General features: G+C 32.0%; 1 protein-coding gene across 1 annotated transcript in view; it reads left to right on the top strand.

The window, feature by feature from the left end:
- LOC131848597 (lachesin-like) overlaps positions 1-27175 on the top strand; it is a gene marked incomplete at its 3' end in the record, with an annotated part of 84761 nt that extends 57586 nt beyond the window's left edge. Inside the window, exons 2-6 of the mRNA XM_059198514.1 lie at positions 434-457; positions 8834-8966; positions 9642-9853; positions 14175-14388; positions 26998-27175. Coding sequence (XP_059054497.1) covers positions 8891-8966; positions 9642-9853; positions 14175-14388; positions 26998-27175 — 680 coding nt within the window. The remainder of the gene's footprint in view (positions 1-433; positions 458-8833; positions 8967-9641; positions 9854-14174; positions 14389-26997) is intronic.
- Between the last annotated feature and the right edge of the window lie 665 nt (positions 27176-27840).

Here is a 27840-nt window from a genome sequence, read left to right as displayed (position 1 = left end):
TTGTTCCTAAATTTTAGTTTGGGCTATTACTCGACGCTAAAGAGACCTGCGACCTGAATAGATCTATTGTACTCGCCCTTTTTCAGAATTCGCTGCCTAGGCCCGGCAGAGACAAGTACTGAAGTATATTTATTTATTTATATAACTTCAAGACATAAAATACCTAGCTAAAAGTCATACGGTAGATTCAACGTCTTACGGCATTTCCTACCAGTCAACCATAGGTTGTGCAGAGAAAAGTTTTAGTGTAGTCTTAGAGCGATGGTTTGTATACCATTTAGATGAGTGTATACTTTTCAAAGGAGATATTTCGTTTATGCATGAGACAGAATTTTGGATACCTATTATTTAATAGTGCGGGAACAGTATGTAAAAATATAATAAACATGTACAATTAAACACAAAGCGTAATAATATATTTCATTTGTTTCAGACTAAGCTGTGACCGCGGAAAATGGTAAGTGTCAAGATAAATTAATACAACAGAATACAGGGTTAGTCGTAAAGTGTCCGAGCCAAAAACCCAATAGGATACACACGAAACTGAACCGTATTAATCGACAAATAGAGTTGAAAGTTGGTAGTATTAAATTATTAAAAATAAATTTTGTCACACCATAACTTTATCACTGGATGTAAATAGGTCTTTATTTAGGTACTATTAGTTAATTGATCTCTTTGATACATAATAGTGATAGCACCTATCTAACCATAATCTGATTGAAGCTGCAACAGGTGGGTACAGCTTAAGGATCAATTTACAAATTTTATATATTCTCTAAAAGGATATTTGTTATACGATGTATTATGTTATACATATTTGAAAAATTTAATGACATCAGATACAAGAAATTCCATTATTATCATAATATTTACACCTAATACACAGCTTTGTAAACAGGAATTTTGGTGGTACTTTATTTTATCGCCTGCTTACTCTTTACTGTACTTAATCTGTGAGTACCTTTTTAGAAATGTCATTTGTATTTTTTTTATTATTATGGAGTTTGGGCTATTTCTCGGTCGTTAGACCTGTAGCACTGTGACCCGCAGTGATCTATTGTGCTCGCTTTTTCAGTTGATCAATCGGTCGTTAAGGTATGTTCTTGTTTTTTTTTATTTATTTAATAATATTCAGTCTAGTCTATAGATATATATTTGTTTATGATTACAATTTAAAATAGTCATTTGCTTTTTAAATAATTTAAAAATACCCGTACATTTTTATGGTTACCTTCCTACAAGCTGTCCTTACGTAGAAATTTAATAAAAATGAAAAAATGTTTTTCTTTAATATATCAGCTTGTAAAATAACGAAAAACTGTTTACGTATAATTTCAGGTGGTTTGCTTATTTTCAATTAATTGAAGGTTTTTTGTTTCGTTTTATGCAAGATTATTTTAAGGTTCGTATGTTTTAGTTCTTCTGCAGTACTTGATCGGAAATTAGACGTCATGGAATTTACATTTTTACGGTATTTAATTTAACTATATATTATTTCTGAATAAATAAATAAACTGGACCGAATATCTCATTTACATCACAATCGGCATTGGGCAACTTTTTTTCTATCGATTAGTGCTAACTGTATGTCTATGATATCTTTCAGTAACATACTAAATGCCTATTTCCATACAAGACCTATGAAATTATAAGTACGATGACCCTTAATAAAAAATGCTAAACGACAACCCCCATTTGGAGATATATAATAAAATTATATTTTCCCAACTGCAAAAAATGTCCCATTTGGAAAGTATCCAAATATGAGAATCTTGAGATCGGCACGGACAAGGAAAATTAATGAGTCAGTGGATTTCATTAATTTTATTGAGATATACATAGCACCAGGGTCGGAATAACCATATGGGGGCCCCTAGGAAATGCAGTTCCAAGGGCCCCCTATCTAAAAAAAGTATTATAAATAGCTAGATGAATCATCATCACCATCATCAGCCCACTGTTGGACACAAGCTTCTCTCAAGGCTCCTTCTCGTGCAGTTCTTACCCTCAACCCTACATATATCGGCGTTCCACCTAGCTTCACCTAAATATTTATTTAGCTAAATGTTCTATGTATATTAATAGATAACAACAATATAACGTTACGATTGTTATCCCATATGGGATATCAGAGCCATTTTTAACTGTCAATATTGCTTTTTTAATACTATACTACTATATTATAGTGATATACCGAGCAAAATAAACGCATATGTGGTCTTACGACTGCAACATATTTATATTTTTTTAAGAGCGATATAAAAGTTTAAAATTTTGTTTCTCTTAAAATACTCTAAGTAAACCATCCATATTATTCGTTCTACTACTCAATACTAGGTTGAGTACTAAATTACTTGATAAACTACCAGCACGGTAAAAAACTATAGTCATTAATGATAAAAATTGTACAATTAAAATTTCACTGCATAAAATATTTTCAACGTTTCCGCTAAAGCAGGATTGGCTAAGGGCCCCAAGCCGACCCTGTCTAATAGCTAATCCAGCCCTGTATAGCATATTGGTTGACTTGGCGCCGGACGCTTCACTCTGGTCAGGGGATCTTTGAGATGTATACACTACGACTACATTGAATGATTGGACAAACATTGATGTTCCATTTGGAAAAATAGCTAAAATATAGTGGACCGAGGTAGATTTTGTACAAAATCTGTATGGGCACTGTCTGTCTCGTTTATTGTTGAGAAAACTCTTTTGATATTAATATATTTAAAGGTTTTTTCTATTCTATAATCAAAAATATAAAAACAAAAATTATATCATGTCATCTTCTCTATCTACCATAACATTAAAATATATTTTTCAGTCATTAATAGTTTTATTACATATTTATACAACATTCGTTATCAGCACGAAGAATAAATCAATTTAAAAGACGATTTAGTTCATTTATAATGGCTGGGAATAATTTTCGTGGTAATATAATATTGATAAAATGTTGAAGAATATACGGCATAGAAATTCAAAAGGAACATGAAGAGCTGTGAAATGTAGTAGATGGTTATGAATCCAGTGATGATACACCTATGCATGTGCGGAAACGTAAGAAGGCATTATCAAAAGTTTGTCTTTGTGTGGACGGTGCCGCAATGATGCATGTGAGGACAGCAACGTCAGCAAAAGAGGCCTGGTATGCCTTTGAATAAGGCATATGAAGATCTGAGTCTAGGTCGAAAATTGGTATGGAGAGACGGCTGTACAGGGGTACTCTTTATCTGATTTTTCTCATATCGAGTCGTACATTAATGCAGTCTTGACATGCTCAAGATTTGGCTGATATAGGCAATAAGATCGATAACAGTTCTCTAGCTGCGATACTGTTGGGAGGTTTGACATCACGTTTTGTACCATTAGTAATGGCTTTAGAAAACTCTAGTGTTGAAGTGACTTTGGAAATGGTGAAAAGCAAGTTGTTGAGCAAAATGTCAAAAGTTGCTCAGAACGACGGTGCTGAATTTCATACTTCGCAATTAAAAGAGAAAAAGTAGAGGCCTATTATATGTTTTAAATGTATGGACATAGTCCTGAATGTCTACTTAAAAGGGACAAGAAGGGAAATGTATCCAAAATAGAACAGGATATTAAAGATACAACGGATTACTTTTGTCCTGTAGTTGTATCTAGATTGGAAAACAGAAATTGTGACAAATGGATAATTTATTTATGGAACATCAGTATATATGACTTCACACATGGTGACTGGCTGAAGAAATATTGTCGATTAGGTATGGTCTTACTCAGAAAAGGTCTAGCCGTTGGAGTGGAGTACACGGAGGTTGAAAAGGAACCGTGTATATATTTTACTACGTTGTATTTTTGATACTGTTGTTTTTGTTACGTTTTGTTTTGTTATATATGTTTTGATTACGGGAGGATATGTTGAGAAAACTCTTTTGATATTAATATATTTAAAGTTAAGGAACTAAATGTTACAATTTTTTCTGATAGTCAGAGTGCACAAAAACTTGCGTTAAACCCAGTCCACCATAATAGGACTAAACACATAGACGTAAAGTACCACTTTGTAAGAGAAAAAGTCAACGATAAAATCATCGAACTAAGGTATATGCCCACTGACTTGTTACCAGCTGATGTTTTGACAAAACCTTTAGGAAGCGTTAAACATCTAAGATGTATCTCAAATATGGGTATAGGATAACCTTGCTAATTTGTAATTTTGATACTGTTACTTTTGTTACGTTGTATTTTGTTATATATATATGTTTTGATTACGGGAGGATATGTTGAGAAAACTCTTTTGATATTAATATATTTAAAGGTTTTTCTTTTTATTATTCTATAATCAAAAATATAAAACAAAAATTATATTGTGTCACCTTCTCTATCTACCATAACATTAAAATACAATTTTCAGTCATTAATAGTTTTATTACATATTTATACAACATTTATCCTTATTGCTAAGAACCTTATTTTGTAAGCGTTTGAAAGCTTGAGAAAATTATAACATAAACATATAAATAAAATTATAATGTCAAGGCCCTAAGGGATCTTCAATGAAATGGACTGTATGTTTAAATATAATGTATTGCGAATTTATAAATTAATCGAATAAGAGAGTGACGACGCGCGTCCTTGAAGCCGCTCGTGATGACATTGAAGAGTGATCGCCGACCGGCCGCTGCGACGACCTCGATGCAGCATCATACATTGCGTAGTAACATCAATGTAACATAAAAGGTGTGGAAGCATGACATCTTAGTCATCTGAAATGGTATCCTAACATGACGATAATGTTTACCATTTACCGTCACTATATATATTACATATAAAACTCGAAACATATCAAGTCGAAGCCGCAGCAAGTCATTTGACATTTATATATTGCATAACTTGAACTATCAATTTATTTTTTACATCTATTTCATGTAATAAAAATATAACCTCGAAAGTACCTTAGCATTTAAAAGTTTTTCGTATCCATGAATTTTAAATGATCTGGAATTAAAGAAAGGTGTTAAAACTTTTGAGTGCTCTAAGTCGATGGACCTGAATAGGACAAAGAGTGAGCTACGTCTTTGTATTTGAATTATCTAGTTTATATCTAATTAGAACTTCTTGAGAGCTTCTCTAGATGAATTTTGAAACTCGATTTTTATTTCATTTTTATTATTATTCTGTTGTAGCATATCTACAGCTTATGTTGTAAAATCGCTTGTTTGCCATAAAAATTTCAAAAGAAAGAATATATAAAATACTGATCGACTCGGCAAAAGCTGTTATTGCCATATAAATTAATATCGCTATTAAAAAATAGGGTTGTGGAAGATTGTTCGCGCATTTCCGTAACTCTGAAAAAGGTTAAGAGAAGGAACATCTTGGGGTTTTTAACCGGTAACAGTCCAGCAGTACCTCCCCCTGGGCGGGCGGGTCTCCATGAGGATTTTTCCCATGAAAGAAATAAGGGGTTGATGGTAGTAGGGCGAAAATTTAGGGTGGTATATATTTTATTCTGAATGATTAAAATATATGTCAATAAAAAATAAATATTTTTTAGGGTGGGCTCTCCCTTAGGGTATTAAAAATAGATAACAACCTATTCTCAGAGCTACCGAGTATAAATATAAATGTTCATCAAAAAGGTTTTAATACTTTAGGATTCCATCGCGAATAAACGACGTGACACGAAAGTTTTATACATTAAGATATTTTAATGGTATTGGTAGCTGGCCTGTACAGCTTCACTGGAAGCAAATAAGGGATTCCACAAGTTTGACGGATACGACCTTAGTCTGATGAACACATAAGATAAAACATAATCTGAAGGCACTTGTAGAGATTCGAACCTTGACTCTGGCCGTTGTAATTTCAATCCCCGTTAGTACGGAAATGGGATCGACCGGAGGGGCAATTTAATTATATGTAAAATTTCTCCTTTGTCTTCCGGTCGTAAGACCGCAATTCTAATCTAATTAATCAGATAGACAACAGTCTTGGCATGGTTTTATGAATATATTTTATGAAAGGTTATTAACGCGTCCTTAGTGTTCTAGCGATTTAGCAGCCTACTTTTTTTCCAATGGTCGTGGGTTGGAGTCCTCGTACGGTACAAAATTTGTATTTATTTTATCACAAAGGCTTGTCTATCGTTTTATGTCAGGGCTAGTCACCATTAGTCCATTACGTTTAATACAAAAAGTAGACAAAGTCGCGCACTAATATATTAGTGGGTATATAATATAATATGAGATATTACTTGATGAAAATGTTCTATTCAAATGTAACATATGCCATAAAGGCTCAATAAAGACTTAAGTCAATTACAAGTTTTGCAGTTACATGGAATTGGTTCTTTTATTTCGCACCATAGAGCATTCCCCGAGGATCTGAACTTACTTTTACGTATTAGCTAAGTATATTTTTAGCTTTTGACGTACATATCGATGTAAAAGAGAATTTGGTACATTTGATAAGAAAGTATAGGTAATAATAGCCTCTAGACAATTAACACAGCGCCGCATAATCCCACGGTAAGCGGAGCTTGTGGTATGGATACTAGAAAATAGATATACGAGTAGTATATCTATTTTCTAGTAGAGTTTTAAACTTTGATATTTTATGTAAATACATACATAATATACATAGAAAACACCCAAACGATACAAACAATCATATTCATGGATACAAGGAAGTCGAGGAATACGAGAGGTCATCAATATGAGGAATCGAACCCGCGACAATCAGAAGTAAACCGCTAGACCACCGAGGCCGTCAAATTAGATATATGATAGCTGACCCACGTAACTTGGTCTGCATCACACTTACTTGACATTTATCATTATATTTCGGCCAATTTACATAATATTTCTTTCAATGATAGCCTATGTGTTATTCTAATGTATAAACTATATTACTGCAAAGTTTTACTAAAATCCGGTCAGTAGTTTATACGTAAAAGAGTAACAAACATCTATCCATACTCACAATCTTTCGTGTTTATAATATTAGTAAGTTTGATTTAAATACAATGTTATAGCTGTTGCTAATACGGAAATTGCTGATGAGGAGCACGGCCTTGTACTTTGTGCCCGTACTTCGAAATGACGAATCAGCGCCCCACATCTTCGTTGAGCCACCGCGCTGGGCAACTGCTAACTCGACATCTTAATTGTGTTTCCGCGTCTCAGTATTTGTCACTTTAACTCAATTCGGTACCAACTTCGTCCGAAGATAGTTATAGTCATATTTTAGTTTGTAATATTTTATTTTTAATTAAATATATTAAAATAATTTCGGTTTTATTTAACTCCTGCGGCTGCGACGCACGTAATTACAATAAAAATAGATTACAGAAAGACAAACAAATTGTATTAATCCACTGGCAGTATTTGTTACACCTACTGAAATAGGACTTTTTTTTCGAATCCTTACATAATTATTGTGATACTATGTACCTATATTTAAACAGATAAGAAATTTCGTTGTCTTAATTATGTAATTTGTTTACACATTATCCTTATTTTGACAGACTACTCGTGTTTGATGCCTTATCACGGTCTAAACACGAGTGTTCTGGGTCAGAATAGTTTTTTATCTTTAAATGGGACAAGTTTGGGATTAATCCAATCTTATCTATCGAAGGTTTCTAGACACGCTACAAAGTTTTTGCTTTTGATTTCCAACTATTACTTTAGGTCAAATGTTGGTAAACAGAATTATCTGAAAAAGGGATCTTAAAGTACCCTAAAAGGTACTAGGGTAAGGTAGGGATCTTTTAGATAACCTTCACTGATAATGTTGATAAAACTATGGCATAATGTACATAAATTAAAAAAGAAAGTTTTTCTGTTTCTACAGAACTTCATGGTTATTATTCTTCACTAATGATTGGTTGGCAGTTATTGTTGCTAATCTGTTTATGTTGCTGTTTAGCAATATTTAGATATTCATTTTATAATAATAATTATAATTGAATAATACACACAGCGCCATCTAGTGCAAGCTAACTAGAGCTTGTGTTTGAATACTTTTACAATTTTATTTTAAAATAAATGCGTAATATACTTCCAGAAACCATCAGACTAATATAAATAATAAAAAAAAAATGACAAATTTATTAATATAAAAGTTTGCATCGTGCGAGGAATCGAACCTACGGCTATATTGAGAAAACTTTTAGACCACCGACTCCATTAAACCTAAAACCTTTTACCTACAAACTTATTTTTTAAGTGCTTCCATTTTGGAAATTTCTATTCTTATTTCTGGAGCGGTTATAGAGTAAATGATGTTTTTTATGATAAATGGACGACGTGGTGGTAGACCTGATATGCTACATTGTTAGAAATGGAAGCACTAGTCCTTTTGCTAAATACCTTCTCCCCTAAATATAGTATATACTAGCAGAACCTCCAAACTCCGTTCCGTTTCAGTATTAAATAATATATCAAAGGTTTTATGAAGTTTTACGCAATATATTTCTGAACGCACCCTGTTTGACAGGTACGAACAGTTTGTATGGGAAAATAATATGATTATTTTTACTATTTTCTATGCAGTTTCTTCATATTTTCTCACCACTTAAACCTTCCTCGGACTTCTACAAATATTTCAAAAATTAGCTAAAAAGGTCCAGCCATTCTTGAGTTTTAACGAGACTGAGAAACGTCATGTATGATTAATATTTTTATTGCCGTTATTATTATCATTTCCGGTTTTTGAAGAGTAGTGTAGTTGGTTAATATGAGAGATAGTTTTTTTACTTTAGTACTTTTAAAAATTGAGTACTGTCAACGATTGTTTGTTAAAATATATTCTACATATTTGAATGTTTTATTTTTCCTTGTTTCAGCAACAAAAACGGCTGGACAGGTGAACTCTATGGCTCCGAATTCAAGGGGCTGACAAGATGACTCCGGCTGGCCTTATGGTCTTCTGTTCACTTCTCACGAGGACGCTATGTGTGATAGCGCCGCAGTTACCAGGTACCATTATTTAATAATAACTCTGGACAATGCCATCTCTACACAGTGCCATCTAATCCTAATTAGCTTAGGACTAGATGGCGTTAGCGCTGTCTGAGCAGAGCTTGTAATAAGGGTATACTGGACAATTTATAGAAGGCTTTAATATTTATTGTACATAGTATACATAGAAAACACTGAGAAAATACAAACCATCACACTTATGAATAAAAATATTCACATCGTGGCAGGAATTGAACCAGCGACCATTAACCACTACATCACAGAGGCCGTCATATTAATACTTATGAGTAGATTTATTTAAGCCCGTTAAGATCCAGTGGCTTACTAATTATTTGACTTATACTCACAAATAAAACACATATAAATAATATTGTACTCACAAATAAGACACAAATAAAAACTTTGCTTGTCAGTTTATATTTCTGACTGACTCTTTAGTGCAGTAAATATCAATATCAAATATAAAAAATCTTAGTTACTAGTAAGGTCTTCCCTGCTACGTTGGGTTCAAAATATACTTAGAAAAATATGGGTATAACAATTATTAAGTATTGCGTTTACTACAAGAACTATAGTTAATAATGCTGCTAACTACCCCATCTGGGATTGCAGTCGTAACGGCATGTTCTTTTTATTAAAAAAAGTAACTGACTACTTACTCTATCTTTACAGATTTCAAAATCGGTGACAAGAAAGTAATCAGCGGCCCATTCTGGCACGAAGTGTTCACGGAGACATACGAGGATCACGACGAGGATGTGTCAACCACTACCTTGGAGCCACTACCATTCTTCGAGGATGACATTTCAACAAATAACGTGACAGCACAGTTGGGGAGCCGAGTGCATCTACATTGTAGAGTGCATGATTTGGGAGAGAAAACGGTAAGCTTATTTATACAGATATGGAATGTAACGATAAATCGAATAGATATACCAAAGTAAACTTTGATAGATAGATATATAAGTAGTTAATTTAAATTCTTACAAATCACACATCATTACACAAATAGAGAACAAAACATAGAGAAACATAGTATTATTAATTTTGTGTCATTATGTGTGATCTGCAACACAAAAAGGTCGTAAATTCAGCGTGGAAGATTGTTTAGGAAAAAACATAGATTTTCAGCTATGTAGAAAGTTGTCTACGTACCTCAGTCCACATATTTCAGCTTCCAAGGAACTTATTTCTATGCTGTGTTTCAGTTTTAGCGTGAATAGAGACATGATATCATAGTCCTCTGAAATTTTAATACATGTGTGGTATTACGAGCGTCACATGGTAATGTAGATAGGCCGTCAGCTTGTTTGTCATTCCCAGTAACGGTCCTGGTGGCCTTAATTACGAAGAGCGCGGATTCGATTCCTCGCATAGTAGAAATATTGTATTCACGAGTATGGTTGTTTGTATTGGTCTGGTGTTTTCATCAAATGTATCTGCAAAAAAAAAATGTAATTGAGAATATCTATATGTTGTCTAGTACTCATAATACAAGCTCTTTTTAGCTTAGGAACAGATAGCGCTGTGTGAATTGTTAAAAAAATATTAAATATCATCTAATTTTATTTTATACTTAGCATTTTTTTACAAATTCAAATATCTACATTTTCAGTAATAATCCCCAATTTGAAAGACGAGTGTTGAGTTTATAGACTTCCTATTTCTTATCTTTTGTATGGAGAGTACCGTCTCTTATAGTGGAATGTTAAAGTGTTGTTATAAAAGGAACGAATGAAATATAAATTTATTTCTAGTGCAGTTTAGAAGTCAGTGATCTCTAGATAATAATAAAATTCATTAAAATTGTCTAAGAACTTCTTGTGGCTAATATTGTGAACCAATCTGTTTAACAATAGATATTTTATAAAAATTAAATTTTCACATTAAATAAGTGTCTTACTTTTTAATATTTTATTAAATCTATTGGTACATGATAGTCTAGTATTTACCACCAACCCAATTTTAGGACAAAGAAGAATCTTTGTCTTAAAACGAAGGCAATTAAACCTTGTGTATCAGTTACATTTCTGACTGACTTTATGGTGGTAGTAACATCCATAACAAATGAAATAAAAGCAATAGGTTCCTGTCTCATTAAATATAATCATCTAGCCAAATTTGGACATATCTCTCTGATTACTCCATCTGGGATAATGACCGTGAAAATTTCCTTATAATTATGTTACTAGCTAAAATCGAGACTTCGTATCGTGTAATATTTTTCTTTTAAAACTGATTGGAATAAAGGAAACAAAATTTTACGCCAAGCTTAACTCTTTATTGCGAAATTTAAACGCACAACCAGCCAAATACTCTAACATTTTTTTTAATAATAATAGTAATACTTTATTTGTCATTTACTATTCTGGATTTTATTATTTCGATAATGTCTACTAATAATATTCTTTCGCATCGTTCAGTATCATTTTATCATACTTATAGATTTATATTTATTATTTTGGAATAAAATCAACCATTTATTATATAGAAATAGCTTCGTAAATACATTTTGGTATTACGCCGTAACATCTTTACATCGTCAGTCAATTTATTTCATAGACAAGCTTACTACGAGGGTGTGAAGGTCAGACAGCAAATATTTCGTAAAGATCTTCGTCATATCATTAAGGCTAAGTTAAGGCATCCCTGTAAGGCAGCTGACGTACATACTTTTTTTTTAACGTGGACAAATAATAACAATAAAAGTAATCTATAATAATCTCAGGACAATTCACACAGCGCTATCTAGATCCAAGTTAAGATAGCTAAAGCTTGTGTTATGAGTACTAGATAACTGATACAAATACATAGATATATTTTTTTGGTAAATACATACATATTATACATAGAAAATACCTAGACCGATACAAACAATCATACTCATGAATATAATTAAATATGTTTGTGCCGTGCGAGGAATCGAACCTGCAGCCATCGGAAGTAAGGCGTTTTGTTAAACCGCTGGACCACCGATGCCAACTTGGTAAACGCTTTGTACAGAATACCTAATCATATTTTTCATTTGTAATTTTGACTGATACTTTTGATCAGTGTTTTGGTCTAGTAATTATAATAATAATAATATATTTATTTGTCAGAATATGGTATGTACAATGGCGGTAATTATATAATAATATAGTAGTGTACTATTCTAAGTTATAAATAAAATGTTCGTGAGTATTGATTTAATCTAGAAAGACGGTTTTTTTAAATCAATTAGGTATTTTATTAAAAAAGAAATTGAATTACCTAATAGAAGAAGAATAGCGGTAGATTATGTATTGTAGTAATATTTGGTAGAAAAAAAGAAACTAAACATGTAAAAGATTTATTATTCGTTATTGTACATATTGTAGGATAAAAAAATGGTAGTATGATAAATGTAATGTACACATAAAGGCGAGCTTCTCTCTAAAAAGAGATTTCTTCCAGAAACCTAGAAAATGGTATATGATAATGTATTAACTCGATCAGCCATACATACGTGTAAGGAAAAAGGAGACATTGAGATATTGTTGTACCTAGATATAATAATAAGTAAAATCTATAAGAAAGTGTTGTTGTGTATTCATACATTGTATGCTTAATATTTAAAATGCATAACACAAAAATCGCACTAGAGAAATTGACTTTAATAGTTTTAATTGAAGGTTGTTATTCCAAATTTTGTAATTTTGGAGTTAATGCAGTTTAGAATTAAGCATATCATATCTGACTCTTCTATGATGGATACCTCTTACCACGTTATTTGCTACGTTGGGTTTAAAAATACGATTATATTTTATGACTTTATACATAAATAGTATCAGGGATATTACGCCATTATGAGTTGTCTATGGGACCCCATATGATACCATTCTGGAGAACTAAGAAGTAATACCCTGTACCATGAAATTTAATTACCATAAACCACATTGCCCTTCAAAAGAAACAGCTTATAAAGCAAACTGCTTGACAGCTGAAACAGGTGCGGTCTTTGTACCAAGTCTAACTAGATCTATACTAAAAATATAGCACAACAAAATTTCCATTGCCACATAACTGTTTATTGCGGTATGGTCAAATCCAATAAACCCATTAATTCGAATAGCCCTTTGGATCCTTTCAGCGTTATGTAAATTCAATACTCAAGTCCCGGAGGCGAGGCTCGGCGGTCGAACCCACACTCTTTATTGCACTAAAGCTCTTTTTCTACGGCCCGTGCGATGCGGTAATTTGCCAAAATGTTATTTTTGTAGCAATTCTACATTCCATTTTATACCGAAATCTTTCTTTTGAAGTCAAAATTCAAAAGGTTTTTCTCATTTACGATACTCTGGCCACTTATGCACGTCAGATTTTTTATATTGCTTTTTAACCTTTTAATTCAAAAGAACGAGGAAAAAATTGTTACCAATTGTTTATCTTGTTAAATTGTATGGGTGAACCAAAATTAAGGGTTATTATTTTGACCGTTATGTATGTCTGTTCACTCATAACTGTTAAATAAATAGGATAGCGATATCAAAAGGAAATCAGAACTATAATTTGTCCATTAGGTTTCCACCTTGGATTTTAGACGGTAGGGAAAAAGTTCATAAGTGGCTAAAATGTCCTACACGAATAAATTATTTTCGAATTTGAATATACAGTTTGCAATTTTGATACTGTTTGCTTAATTATAATAATAATGACAAATAATTAAAAAATAATAATTTAACTTTCTTTATCTTTAAATTATTACTTCTTAGGAGTATAGTTAGCTATAGGGGTTTCCAAATTTTAAATTAGTATAAAGTTAAGTAAAATATAATGATTCTAAAACGACCTGCAGTTGATCGATTTATTAGAACATGACCATAATTGATATTTATTTAAGTTAGGTTATGTTCTCAAAATCTTACGTACTAAAGTCCCTATATATATATAGCGGTTCTAAGCTAAGGAGTTTAAATCAAATACTTATATATGGACGGTATCTTTGTATAATTAAAACTTCTGATACAGAGAACGAATCAAATATAATACTGAGTACGCGAGTCGTTCTCGGTGGTGAGATATGAAGTGTCAGAGACCGTTCAGTGTTATTCGTATCCCCCTCGAGTCGCTGCCCCGCAACTTACAGACTCCAGTCGCCTCCGTATTTTTAGTTAAAAGGAATACAAATCTTTTGCTTCACGTGTTATGAATTATTGTACTGAAATGATAAATATTTTCTTGCAGATCTCTTGGGTCCGACGACGTGGTGAAGACCTGCATCTTCTCTCCTTTGGCACGCACACATATTCAGCTGATTCTAGATACTCGCTAGCCTTCGAGCACCCCAATGACTGGCGCCTGCTCATACAGTACGTGAACGAAAGGGACGAAGGATTCTACGAATGTCAGATATCGACGCATCCGCCTCTGGTCAGGCGAGTGCACCTTACTGTTGTTGGTGAGTTTTATATACTTTTTATTCAACCAAAGCTATACAACTGTATGTTTATAAAATTTTATGTAAATACGATATCATAAATAGAAAAGAGGTACATAAGTACATCAATAAATAGTAGTCAATGTTCAAACATGTGGTTGGTAGAACTTTATAGTGATAAGAGCAGACCAGTCCCTACAAGTAGCATTCGTTCACGGGTAATATATCTAAGTATATAACGTAAGAACTATATAACGGAAGAGCCAGCAACCATTGCATTTACCAAATTTTTGGCATAATGTTTGTTACAACTTTGGTATTATAAATAGGTATTACATTAATAATAATATTGCCTAGATAGTAGATAGTCAATAATTATATTTGTGTAATACAAAAATTTCATGTGTAGGTGACGTGTGGTGTAATGAAATGAAAATATCCGATGATCATGTTATATATGGAATTTTTCATAACGTCGTGAAAATACCAATCGCATAAGCCGCTCCTAATATTTAGAGTTCCTCAAATAACTAAATTGTAAACGAACCACAAATACTAATATAAAGTTATAATATGTACAACATATTTTATAACTCTATTATAAAAAGAAAATAATATGAATAAAAGAAGAGTATGTTCAGATATGACGACCGATAGAGAGCAGTGGAAGAGAATGACATACTGCGCCGATCACAAATAATGGGATAAAGGTAAGGCAATGATGTTGATGATGACTATAAAAAGAGAGAGATAGAGAGAGTATATTTTGTTATGAGGAATATATACTCCAGAAACACTGCACCATTTTGATAAATTCTTTCAAAGTTTTGAAAGTGGACTTTATTCCAGATTGACAGAGACTGTATATTATTATTTTACTGTACTGCATCACACTTACTTGACGTTTATTATTATATATTGCCCAGTTTACTTTATATATTTTTAAATTATAGCCTATGTGTTATTCTGATGTATAAGCTATATTACTGTAAAGTTTCATCGAAATCCGTTGATTAGATTTTGCGTAAAAGAGTAACAAACATCCATCCATACTCACAAACTTTCGCGTGTATAATATTAAGTAAGATTTATACTCTTTATTGTACCAGACATTGTTAATTACAATTAAAATGATAAGATTGCATAAACTGATACAAAGGGCGGTCTTATCGCTAAGCAATCTCTTCCAGACTACCTTTAGGTAGAGAAAATAACATTAAGAAAAAGGTAGGTGGTACACGCAATGAACATAAATATATATATATTTGTATATTTTGATATCTTATATATTATGTTGATATATACAAAATTCACAAAGTTATGTGCCCCTAGCACTAAGCCGGCGTTAATACATAAATAAATAAAAATCTCAAAAAAAAAAATTATCTCACAATAAGATTCGGTAGTCTGAGGTATTGTAATTTGTAGACGTTTATCGTACGCAACATCATTTGGTCAGCTATAGCTATATAGCAAAAGATATGGTATCACAGTCTCATACAAAACTTATTTTCTTTTAACGTTAGCGTTGACTCAAGCCTAACTGATATTATTATTGTCTTTTGTTTATAGCCTTTACTCATCTATTCCAAAATTAAATACGAAACGTTCTAAATTCAAATTGCCAGTAACATAACACTATAAATATTCCTTCGTATCTGTTTATACGTGAACAAAATGTTCTATTTGATAAAACGTTGGATACCTTTTCGACGGTCACATTTCCAAGTCGTGATTTTGAACGACAAAAATATTATGCATAGAAATATTAAATTCCTTTTGGTAGATATAAAAATATTTATGAGTTTATTAAAAATATATTTTTGTAGGTAACGGTTATAATAGTTTATTCATATATGAAACACTGATTGGTTATTTATATTATAGTACAGCAATAGTTTTAAAGTACGTTCGTAAAAACAGTACGAAGCAATTTTAGAAGAAAAAAACTAGTTTTAAAACATTTGTTATGCCTTCATACTATTTCGCAGGAGAATCTCGATTCTTATTTTTTTTTCTTCTTTATATGAGGTGCTATATTTAAGCGAACTATGAACTTTGGCTATGATAACATTTTTTAGGAAAATTCTTAAATCTAGGTAGAGGATATTCTCTTGTCTTTGGTATAGAGTATTTACAAATATTTTCTTAGGTACCTTATATTGTATATTTTAGAGAATTTTTTTTTTCAGAAATATGAATTGTCCTAAACTAGATACGAACCTATTTTGATTATTATTTTTCATACGATAGGATCTGCTCTCTTATAACATTTGCCTTTAATTATCATAAGTTATTTAGGAGCTTAACTTCTCATAACTTAACTTCTTAACCTCTTCATCATATTTTTATAGAACAAAAATATTGTTTTTTTTTATATGTTTACAAATATCATAAGCAATGTGAAAATATTGTAATACAGAAATAATAAAGGCTACTTATTTATTTGCGGCTTTTGTTTTGCCCTTGTGCTACTGAGTACACTAGAAAGAAAATAAATAGAACATATATAAACATACACAAAAAACTGTCAAAGCCTATGAAAATATATCGTTTCGTTAACGGTATTGTATTTCATTATCTCTATTTGAAGAACGGCTTAGTCTCCTTTTATATACGTACTAGTTATTTCCTACAGCTTTGTTCGTAATGTAACCGTGTAATTGCTTTTCTAAGCGTTAATGGGAAATTAATACTCATTAATAGGTAATACATATTGTCAAATTACACTTGCCTAAGGAATATACTAAATATATCACCCAATAATATAATTCGTCAATTTATAAAACAATTGACCCATTTTTGCTGTATCGAAACAAGAGTCATCTAAAGGGATATGTTAAACCGTAACACCACCAAATTCTATTGGAACTTCATGGTTAAATATATATCTGGCCCTTATAAATAGCAGCCATTGTTATTACAATTTTATATTTAGAAACATAGTGTGATATGTCTTTTATTGTTTGTAAATTTTCGCCATTGACATATTCTGAGCCTTTTACCTTTTACTAATTATATACATATTTTACTATATTTACACTGTGGAATAAACCCCTAGAAATTCGTCAGATTATGAAATTATCTATGATAAATATTAAATATGCTACAGTGAAGTATATACAGATATTCTAGCAATGTTTAATTTTTTACGCGCACAATAAGCTTTTGAAATTGGACAAATAAATTAACAATCTGCTGTAAAACTTGAAGTAAATATTTTTTTAAGTTGCTATTCGTTTTTCCACTTGTCCGTTGAAGTTTCACTTCTACTATATGTCCTAGCACACATTTTATTTTATAAATGAACTTTGTTTTGTGTCTATATAAAGACAAAGTTTTATTATAAAAACCATGTACTTTGTTTATACCTTTGTTAGTTGTTATTTTAAATGTACAGACTTCGATGCTTACAATTTTATTATAGCTTTTATGGAACCCTACACTTTACGCTCTTCCACCCCTTATCTTTAACGATCTTGGATGCCAAACGTTTCTTGTGGAAAAAATATTCACATACACGACTTTGTGAAATTGAGTTGAGATAATGGTCCAATATTTTATATATTACAATGTTTATATACAAATTCAGCTACAGGCTGATGCGTTTGTAATGTGTTAACGTGTTTTAAAAGCATCTGTATTTAACCAACTAAAAAAATAAATATTAAAATGAGTAAACTGTCTTTTTATTATTGTTATGTATATAACGGCCTCGGTGGTTTAGCAGTTTAGCATACTGCCTTACTTATGATAGTTGCGGGTTCGATTCCTCGCACGGTACTAACATTTGTAGTATGATTATTTGTATCGGTCTGGGTGTTTTGTATGTATAAGATTTTTTTTTGTAAATACGCTAATAATAAACATAGAAAACATCGAGACCGATACAAACAGTCATATTCGTAAATACAAACGTTTATAAAACCTTAAATTTACAGTTTGTCTTCAAGTATTGTAACAATTTCAAACTAGTAATTTTTTATTAATATGTTTCTTTAGATTGGTTTATTAAGCATCGAATCTAGATTTATAAGGCCATTTCATGGAATTATAGATTTCCTTTGTGTTTAAATACGTTACGGTTATTTTAGAGGTTTTTTGCACGCAACATTTATTATAAACGTGTTTTATTTATAACCTTGAGTTACAGCTCCTTTGCCTCAACGACGATTCGAATGTTAGAAAATATTGAATCGTGAATTTCTTTTTGAAGTAAAGCATGTAACAATGTAGTTATAAAATGGCTGACTGGTTTGAATTTGTTCGGTATTCCCTTTTCTAGACTCGATAACTTATGAGAGAAAAGTTTACTGTATGTACAGAAATTCTTTTCTATCTTTATAGATTTTTTAATAGAGAATTATTAAGTATAAGCAATTCTGTCCACCTTTGCAGCATCACAATTATTTTAGGATATTTTAATTTACAGAAATAACTGTGTGGGAGTTATTTTCAGCGTTACGAGAGTAGGTTTTAACTTAGTAATTAATTTAAAAATAGTACAAATTTTTATTAATAATCCCACAAAGTAATGCTGTATAAATATAATTTATTCTTTTTTATATCATTTGAAAACAACCACAGCCTCTTCTAATATAATAACTTAATCTATTTTGAAGTCTTCTTTTAATTACTTATTATAACTAAAAATCATAACTGTCTTCATTATTATATAAATTAATTTAGATTTATTTCATGCACAATTTATGATGTATCATTTAGTCACAGATATATTTTAATAATATTACTATATATTACAGCATGGCAATAGTATAATGTATTAAAAGTGTAAAAAAATGAAATCACCAATTCTTTACTATAAAGCGTATATATACTTTAGTCATAAAATTAAATAATTATCAAAAATCTTTATATATAAAAATTACGTGACAGGTTTGTCCGCGATGGACTCCTAAACTACTGAACGGGTTGTAAATTTGATTTGCACATTGTGTGCAATTTGATCTAACTTGAAAGGTATAGCTTACATCTCAATTTATAGTTGCAATATTATTTTATTCAAGAACCTTAGCCACAGCAGCACGTGGCCGGGTCTGCCAGCACGTAATAAAAAAAAACATTACTAAAGTACTAAGCAATGCAACCAACTCCTGCCTGACGGATCCGACTTCAGTCTGGACTGTGTGATGATATGGTAAGGGGAGTAAATAACGGGATGACTGTGAACATGGATGAATAGAAGCGAAAAACATATTACGCTGACCTCAAATAAATAGAATAAGAAAGAAGCAGATGATGAGATGAGATGATGACTTGATACACGTAACTTCGAGTGTGTGAATAATGATTAAATATATATGACACTGTTATTATCAGATATCTTTCTTTACCTAATTGGAATAGTAAACAAGCTGACGGTACATTTGATGGTAAGTGGTAATCATCGCCTGTTTACATAAACAGCACTATGCACAATGGAGATTCAAACTCCTAGCGATACGCGCAGAGGGTATCGCTAGGAGTTTGAATCTCGGCTCAGGTCATCGTAAATTCGATCCCCGTTTGAATTGGACGGGGGATCTATGTAACAGAGAGAGAAATTTACAAGCACGTTCGTTAGAAATGGCAACGCATAAGAGTCAAACAGTGTTTGGTGATGTTATGATGTTGTGTAATTTAATCTTCGGCGAACTAGTGGTTAAGTACACCGCTTTACTTCCGATGGTCGCGGGTTTCATTTCTAGCATGGTGCAAATATTTGTATTCATGAGTTAATTATGTGTATTGGTCTGGGTGTTTTCTATGTATGTTATGGATGTATTTACAAAAAAAATCTAAGTATTTAAACCAGTTGTCTAGTACCCATAATACAAACTCTGCTTACCGTATGACTACATGGCGTTGTGTTAATTGTCCAGGGTTATTTATTAGGCAATAAATAATACTTTTAAATTATAATTAGACCAATAAGGGAGTCTATATATGGTAGAAGAATAATTATAATATGTTAAACCGTCATAAGAGTAAAATTTCAAAAAGAGTCATCAGTATCAATTTAATTTTAATGAATTGTTCACAGTTATTATTATTATTATTATAAGCCTTGTTTGCCATTACAGTCATATAAAAAAAATGTTACACACTCAACCCAAATTCTTGTTGGTATAAAACATTGCAAGCTCAACCTTAATACGGAGAGATTTATCGTTGAATATATTTCGAAGATAAATATTTGATTATCTCGTAAATTAACGCTTGGGTTCGCTTTGTTTTATTGTACAAATTAAAATTGTTTATACGATGTTTATTTGGGTATTATGAAAGCTGTTTAAAGAAATTAATACGAATGACTTGATATACGCAATGGGTGGGAATGAAGATAATATTTTAAGGAAGGTGTTATATATTAATGTGGATGGATATTAGGGCCGAAAAAATAATGAATGGACTGTGTGATGATATGGTAAGGGGAGTAAATAACGGGATGACTGTGAACATGGATGAATAGAAGAGACAAACACATTACGCCGATCTCAAATAAATGGAAAGAAGCAGATGATGAGATGAGATGATGACTTGATACACGTAACTTCGAGTGTGTGAATAATGATTAAATACATATGACACTGTTATTATCAGATATCTTTCTTTACGTAATTGGAATAGTAAACAAGCTGACGGTATATTTGATGGTAAGTGGTAATCATCGCCTGTTTAAATAAACAGCACTATGGACATCACATGTTTCCTACCTGCATTACCATTCTCGAGGACTAGTGAGGGGAGGGATTATTTATAACGAGGAAAAGAGGTTTTGCTAGCAATGTACTATGTTAAGTCGATCTCCACACGATCATCCTAGACACACTGGTTCATTGTTGAATTTGGAGGAGGCGAGGAATGGAACCCGCGACCATCGGTAGTAAAGCGGTCTGCTAAACCGCAAGACCACTAAATTAATGTCCATGGTGTAATTACTTTCTATAGAAAAAATATCTCTATATAAAAAAAAAACCTAATAAAAAATGAACCTAACTCAAATAAGTAGCCATAACAACCGCCATTTCGCTTTAATGTTCAAATAAATAAACGTATGCACATTACATTGAAAAACATTACCCCCCTTTTGATGGGAAGTCGGGCAATAAACATAACATAAACAGTTATTATTTATTATTATTGGTTATTTGTTTCGAGCTCGTACAAAAACGATTTTATCTCGGTAACCGGAAAATGAGTGCGGACCAAATATTTGGCCGTTTTGTGGACTTATAAATATTGGACCTGCTTTTTTAGGATACAGAAACGGCCCGTTAGGCTATATGTTTGAATCTTTTGTGTAAACAAGTATACCTCTTGATAATGGACTGTGTTATGAGGTACGGCTTCATTTCATATCACTGTTCTAAATTACACACGTACTGCTCACTGTGAATTCATAAAAAATAGCTCTATAAACTTTCATTCATTTCAAATGTATATACCATATGTTTTGTATCGTATGGCCGTCAATGTATTATGTATGGTTCATACATTTGAAATGTATAGTTTATAGACATATTTTTATATAGAAAATATTGTATTATTGTTATTATTCTTCTTTTACCTGTATGTCTTTCAATACGTGTAAAATATGCTATTTATTCCTAAAAAAATCTTTCTATAATTACGTTTACCAGCACAATATTAACAGTCCCTTCGCTTACAAATATATTTCAATGAATATATTATTTGTGTTATTATGTACACCACCTACTGTTTTTCCCATATCTTTACCTTTCACCTAAAGGTCATCTGGAAGTGAATGTTTAAAGAGACCGACTTTTGTACAAGTTATTTAATCGTAAATTTAAATTAATACTTTTCTGTTTGTGATACAATAAATTCAAAAGCCAAGGCCAGACGCTGCGTATTGCGGGTTTTTGCGTTCATTTATTTATTTCAGGCTACTAGGCCCATATTATAAATACCTTATAGACTAACATACATATGAATTAATATTTTAAAATTAATATATTGGTATACTGAAATTGATCCTGTGTTCACGGCACTGATAATGGCATTCGATATTCACACTCTTCGGCCAGTAGTCCTCCTTAATGAAGGGGGACAGCATGTTAGTGGGGACCCGGGCCACAAACACCTTGAAACACGCGTTGTGACTGGACTTCAGCTGCGTTACCCCCACAGTTATATAACTTTCTCCCCTGTAAGTCAGCCAACCAAGCTATTTGTCCATATTCCGATACAATTTACATCAAATGACGTCTATTAAGAAGTATTGTAAGGTATTGAGATCAATTCTTCCATAATGTAAGCTAAACAAAATTGAAAATTTTCGTCAACCCTTGACAATTTAATCTAATTTCTTTTTTCATGCTCGATTCCAGACGAGGTTCTCATTTCTTGCAATATAATTGAAATAAGTTTCGTATCATAAAATTGTCGTAAGTTAGAACATTTTATTTTATTTAAAGATCGTGTCGATCGAGATCGAGTGAGTTTGAAGGCCTTAATCGGAGGAATGACAAATAACACGCGGACAATGTCGCAGGCATCAGTTAGTATACAAATTAAAATTCTAGTCTGTACGTGATATACATCCTCATTTCTGGCGTATACTTTATTTTAGAGTTTTTTTTAATTTCACGGTTTCGGTAGTCCGTTAATAGTATTAGACACGAGAAGGCTAACAAAATTAGTGCAAAATGAATTCGTGAAGAAGGTCTGTGGAGAATTTAGTTGTTGGAGAATTAAATTCTATTGGGGTTACGCACAGAAATTTCTTGGTCCATTTTATATACACTAGCAGACCCGGGCAAGCATTGTTGTGGCTAACAGTTTCTTTATATATAAAAATAATTGGCAATAAAATAATATTGCGACTATAAATTGAGATGTAACCTATCCTACCTTTCAAGTTGGATCAAATTGAATACAATGTGCAAATCAAATTTGCAATCGATTCAGTAGTTAAGGAGTCCATCGCAGACAAACAACGTCACACGTAATTTTTATATATAAAGATAATTCACAAGAGAAATACAATGGTAATTAACTGGAATGGTAAATAAGTGAACAACCCAGATCACAACGTTTTACAATGCTAACATTGTAATTGTTATTATTAATTAACAGCTATATATTATTTGGAAAATTTAAAAGAGCAAATAACATACTTTAATCAAATTAGGTATTATTTTGCGGAAGTCCTATTCAGTACTTAATTAAATAAATTTTTATTATTTTGTTAAATTCCGCTACAGTTACTGTGTTTTCGGTTCAGTCGCCGAACAGTCAACTCTAGGCTTCCAAGCTATATTCGAACTCTAATCTAATCAATGCCTGATGATGCCTAGTTCAGAGGCGAAACACGTGTCGTAATGTGGGTAGACTTAATAATAGTCAGAATTTGATCACGATTAGAGAGAGTCGTAACGATAGTCAAGTTTTCGAACCGAATATGTTAATTGTAGCGGAATTAAACAAAATAATAAAAATCTATAACGTAGTGAAAAGTTCTGAGGTTCGTTAACGAATTAAAATTCCGGTTGAATTGACAACCTCCTCTTTTTTAAGGTGATTTAAAAAGAAAACCACGTAGATATAACACGTTTTCTGCTTCATTCCGTACTTGCGATGTTGTTTTCTTTTTACGACTGTCCCGCTAATTGAGTGTTGTGAACAATAACTGTTTCAAAAGCATTAATCAAAATAAATAGTCATGTTGTAAGATAACAGCTTTGTAATAAATAATTGCCTCACTGGTCTAGTGGTTTAGCATACCGTTTTACTTCCGATTGACGCTTGTTCGATTCCTCGCACGGTGCAAACATTTGTATTCATGAGTATGATTATTTGGAACAAGGTGTTTTGTTTATATGTATATTGTATTTAAACAAAAAGATGTATATAAGTTTTTATGTCATTTAGCTAGTATATTCATAATTCAAGTTCTGTTTACTTTAGGACTAGATGGCGTTGTGTGAATTGTTCAGGGATATTGTTATTATGATGAGAGACGAGGATAAATGTTAGGGCACTTGACACAACACGATGAATTTTTGAAACTAATTATTAAGGGAAAGATAGAAGGAAAGAGGGGGAGAGGAAGACTAGGCACAGCTACATCAAATTAAAGACAGAATTGGATTCGTGTCGTATCAAGGCTTAAAGAGTAAGATGGAAGATCGTAGAAAGTGGCAAGAGCTCCATCGACAAGAGCGTTGCTCTTAAGTTTATAAATGAATGAATAGTTATTATTATTAATTATATAAACTGAAATTGATCCAAACAGTTTAATTTGAGCCAACTGATTCTCAATCAACTAAAGGTAGACTGTAAAAAATCTTTACTTCTTTATAATATTAATCTAAATATATATAACTCAATGGTGACTGACATAGTGATCTAATAAGGGCAGGATAGATGTTATGAGGGATAAGGATTTTGGTAAATTCCACCCCTAAGGGGATAAAATAGGGGATGAAAGTTTGTATGAAACTGTCAATTTTAAACCGATCGGGCTGAGACTTTGCATGCATAATGCTACTATGACGTAAGCATTCCCTAAGAAAGGATTTTGGTAAATTGCACCCCTAAGGGAATAAATTAACGCGAGCGAAACCGCGGGCAAAAGCTAGTATACAATATATAAGTACTAGAGTTTATTATAAGGTAATAGTTTATTTATTTTATAATTCATTTTTGTGTAGTTACCAATATCTAAGTAACTAATAGTTAAATTAAATAAAAAGCACTACTTAAGTATTCACTAACCAACGTTAGGAAAATTCAAACAGTATGTAGTTACGAGATTGTCTAATACCAGCCAAGGAATTCCAATTTCGGTTCTACATTGCCGTAACTTTAACCTAAGATGTCAAAGGTTATTCTCTGATTTCAATTTGGATCCTGGATCTAAAGGCTTTGACAATGACAGATAGGTGTCACTGACAAATCTGTGCGCATAGACACAAATACAGTGAAGGAAAATGTAATAAGTTGGTTGCTTTACAAATCGGGATAGACTTTGTTCAATAAAATTATTTAGAAATAGAAATAGAAATAATCTTTATTCAAATAAACTTAATATAACTTGCATTACTTGCTCATTTTTTTTGTGATGAGTCTGCATTCCGAATGAGTGGTAGAATAAAAATATGACTATTCAAAAGTGCTTGTATTTAGTTTATTTGAATAAAGAATATTTCTATTTCTTCCTATAGCTGCGGGTTCGATTCTTTACAAGATGTATATATTTGCAGTCATGAATATGAGTGTTTGTGCCAAACAGTAAAATATGTACATTTTGTTTGTTTTGGTTCAAAAATATGTCCAATGATGACACCAGTAAAGATTAATTTTATATAATGCTATTTGAGTTAAAATTTGTGGTAATTCGATTTCATTCGATTAAACTCCACATAATCCCGTGGGACTTAAATAATATTCAATTAGTCACAAATTTTGTTATAAATATTTAATTATATTTTCACAATAATCCTATTATTTGTGAATACATTTGTTTACAAACGATATATGAGTTACATTGTCTGTCTGGTTACTCCGGTTGGTATATCTCACGACTAACTGCTGAATGAATGTTTGACTTGAAGTTAGATTTTACGTCCAATAATCATACACATAAATACAAACATTTGTATTTATGTGTATGATTATTGGTATCGGTTTGTAAGTTTTCCATATTTCTAAAAATATATCTATTGTTTATATCAGTTGTCTAGTACCTATAACACAAGCTCTACTTACCTTAAGACTAGATAGCGCTGTGAATTGTCCCGACATATTATTATTATTATTATATCGTATTATTGTTACTCACTTTGTAAAATATTATTTTTGAGTTCCAATGAAGACATATTATTATTATTATTATTGAATAAAAATCACAACTCTACAACAGTAATAACTTCAAGCATATTCTCTCGAGTTCTTTCTGAATTACGCCTTTCAAGGTGGTTCATAAAGATTACTATTATTATATGTCAGGAAAATTCAAAATTGCGTAATTGTTAAGTCGAATCACGTCTGTCACCAGGTCGTATGCGAAACACGAATACTCGAATGCCTCGTATTTGTATGGATTTTAATTTTATTTACTGTGCAATAAAGCAGAATTGTATGACTGTATAGGTGGTCTAGCGGTTTGACATACTATCTTATCACGTCAATGGTCGTGGATTTGATACAAACATTTGTATTTATAAATATGATTGATTGTATTGATCTTTGTATTTCATATGTAAATTGAGTAACTATATGTTTAAAAAAATATGATATTTAAGTATTTCTATCAGTTGTTAATTATGTGCATAATATTTTTTTATGTAATATTTAAAAAATGTATACAATTAGCAACCATAATGCCATATGAAATTCTTTACCAGCTAACCACTGGGTAAAACAGAAAGCGGTGGGAAAAGGCACACTTTTGATATTTACTTAACTTAGGTAAATGTTGTTCAGCATTTACCTAAGTTAAGTAAATTCTTCAGCATAAGTTCTAGACTAGATGACGCTAAGTAAAATGCTCATAAATATTGTTAGTACCTAATGTTTAGCCTAAACTCTACTTAGTTTGGAACCAGATACTGCTGTACAAATTATAAAAAAAATATCATGTGTTTCTGTTTTGTTTAACAGTGCCAAAAGTAGAAATAATAGACGAGCGTGGACGTCCACTTCAAGATAAGTTCTACAAAGAAGGCTCGATTATTGAGTTGCGGTGCATAGTCAGCGAGGTGCCGCAGCCTACGCGTCAGGTCAACTGGAAGCATGGTGCAAGACTGCTGAACTACGATACGAAGAGAGGAGGAGTTAGGTATGTATATAACTTCACGACTATTATCTTAAAGTACCCCTTTAGTGTAATAAGTACCAGAGGGATTCTCAACTGTCAATATAACATGTCAACTATCTATAAACATATTTTGAATGTATTGTGTTTGTAGCATTAATTGTATTTCAGTTGATATGAATAGGGAGAAAGGCACTGTTAGTGGGGAATAATAATAATAATCTCAGGACAATTCACACATCGCCATCTAGTCCCAAGCTAATCAGAGCTTGTGTTATGAGTACTAGACAACTGATATAAATACATGTATATATTTTTTTTTTTGTAAATACATACATATTATACCGATAGGAACAATCATACTCATGAATACAAATGTTTGTGCCATGCGAGGAATCGCACCCGCGACCATCGGTCGTAAAGCGGTGTGACCGCTAGACCACCGAGGTCGTCAAAAATAGTATAGTAATCTTATTGCTAAGAATTTACTATATTTTATCGACCTCCACGCGGTTCCCATTGAAATTACCGTGGTTAATTCCTAGTGAATGTGTCACGATGGGCCTACATAACCTCATGCTCATCATAGAATCCTTCACTAATATCCAGCCAATCTATACAGTTACCGGCGGCACCTGCATGATTCCATTATTATCTATTAGAAAAAAGTTGTTGTGAATAAAAATTTG

This window comes from Achroia grisella, unplaced genomic scaffold (assembly GCF_030625045.1).
Source record: "Achroia grisella isolate CSIRO2021 unplaced genomic scaffold, CSIRO_AGI_Agris_v1 utg5640, whole genome shotgun sequence".
Lineage (NCBI taxonomy): Eukaryota > Metazoa > Arthropoda > Insecta > Lepidoptera > Pyralidae > Achroia > Achroia grisella.
This window is presented reverse-complemented; position numbering and strand designations above follow the sequence as displayed.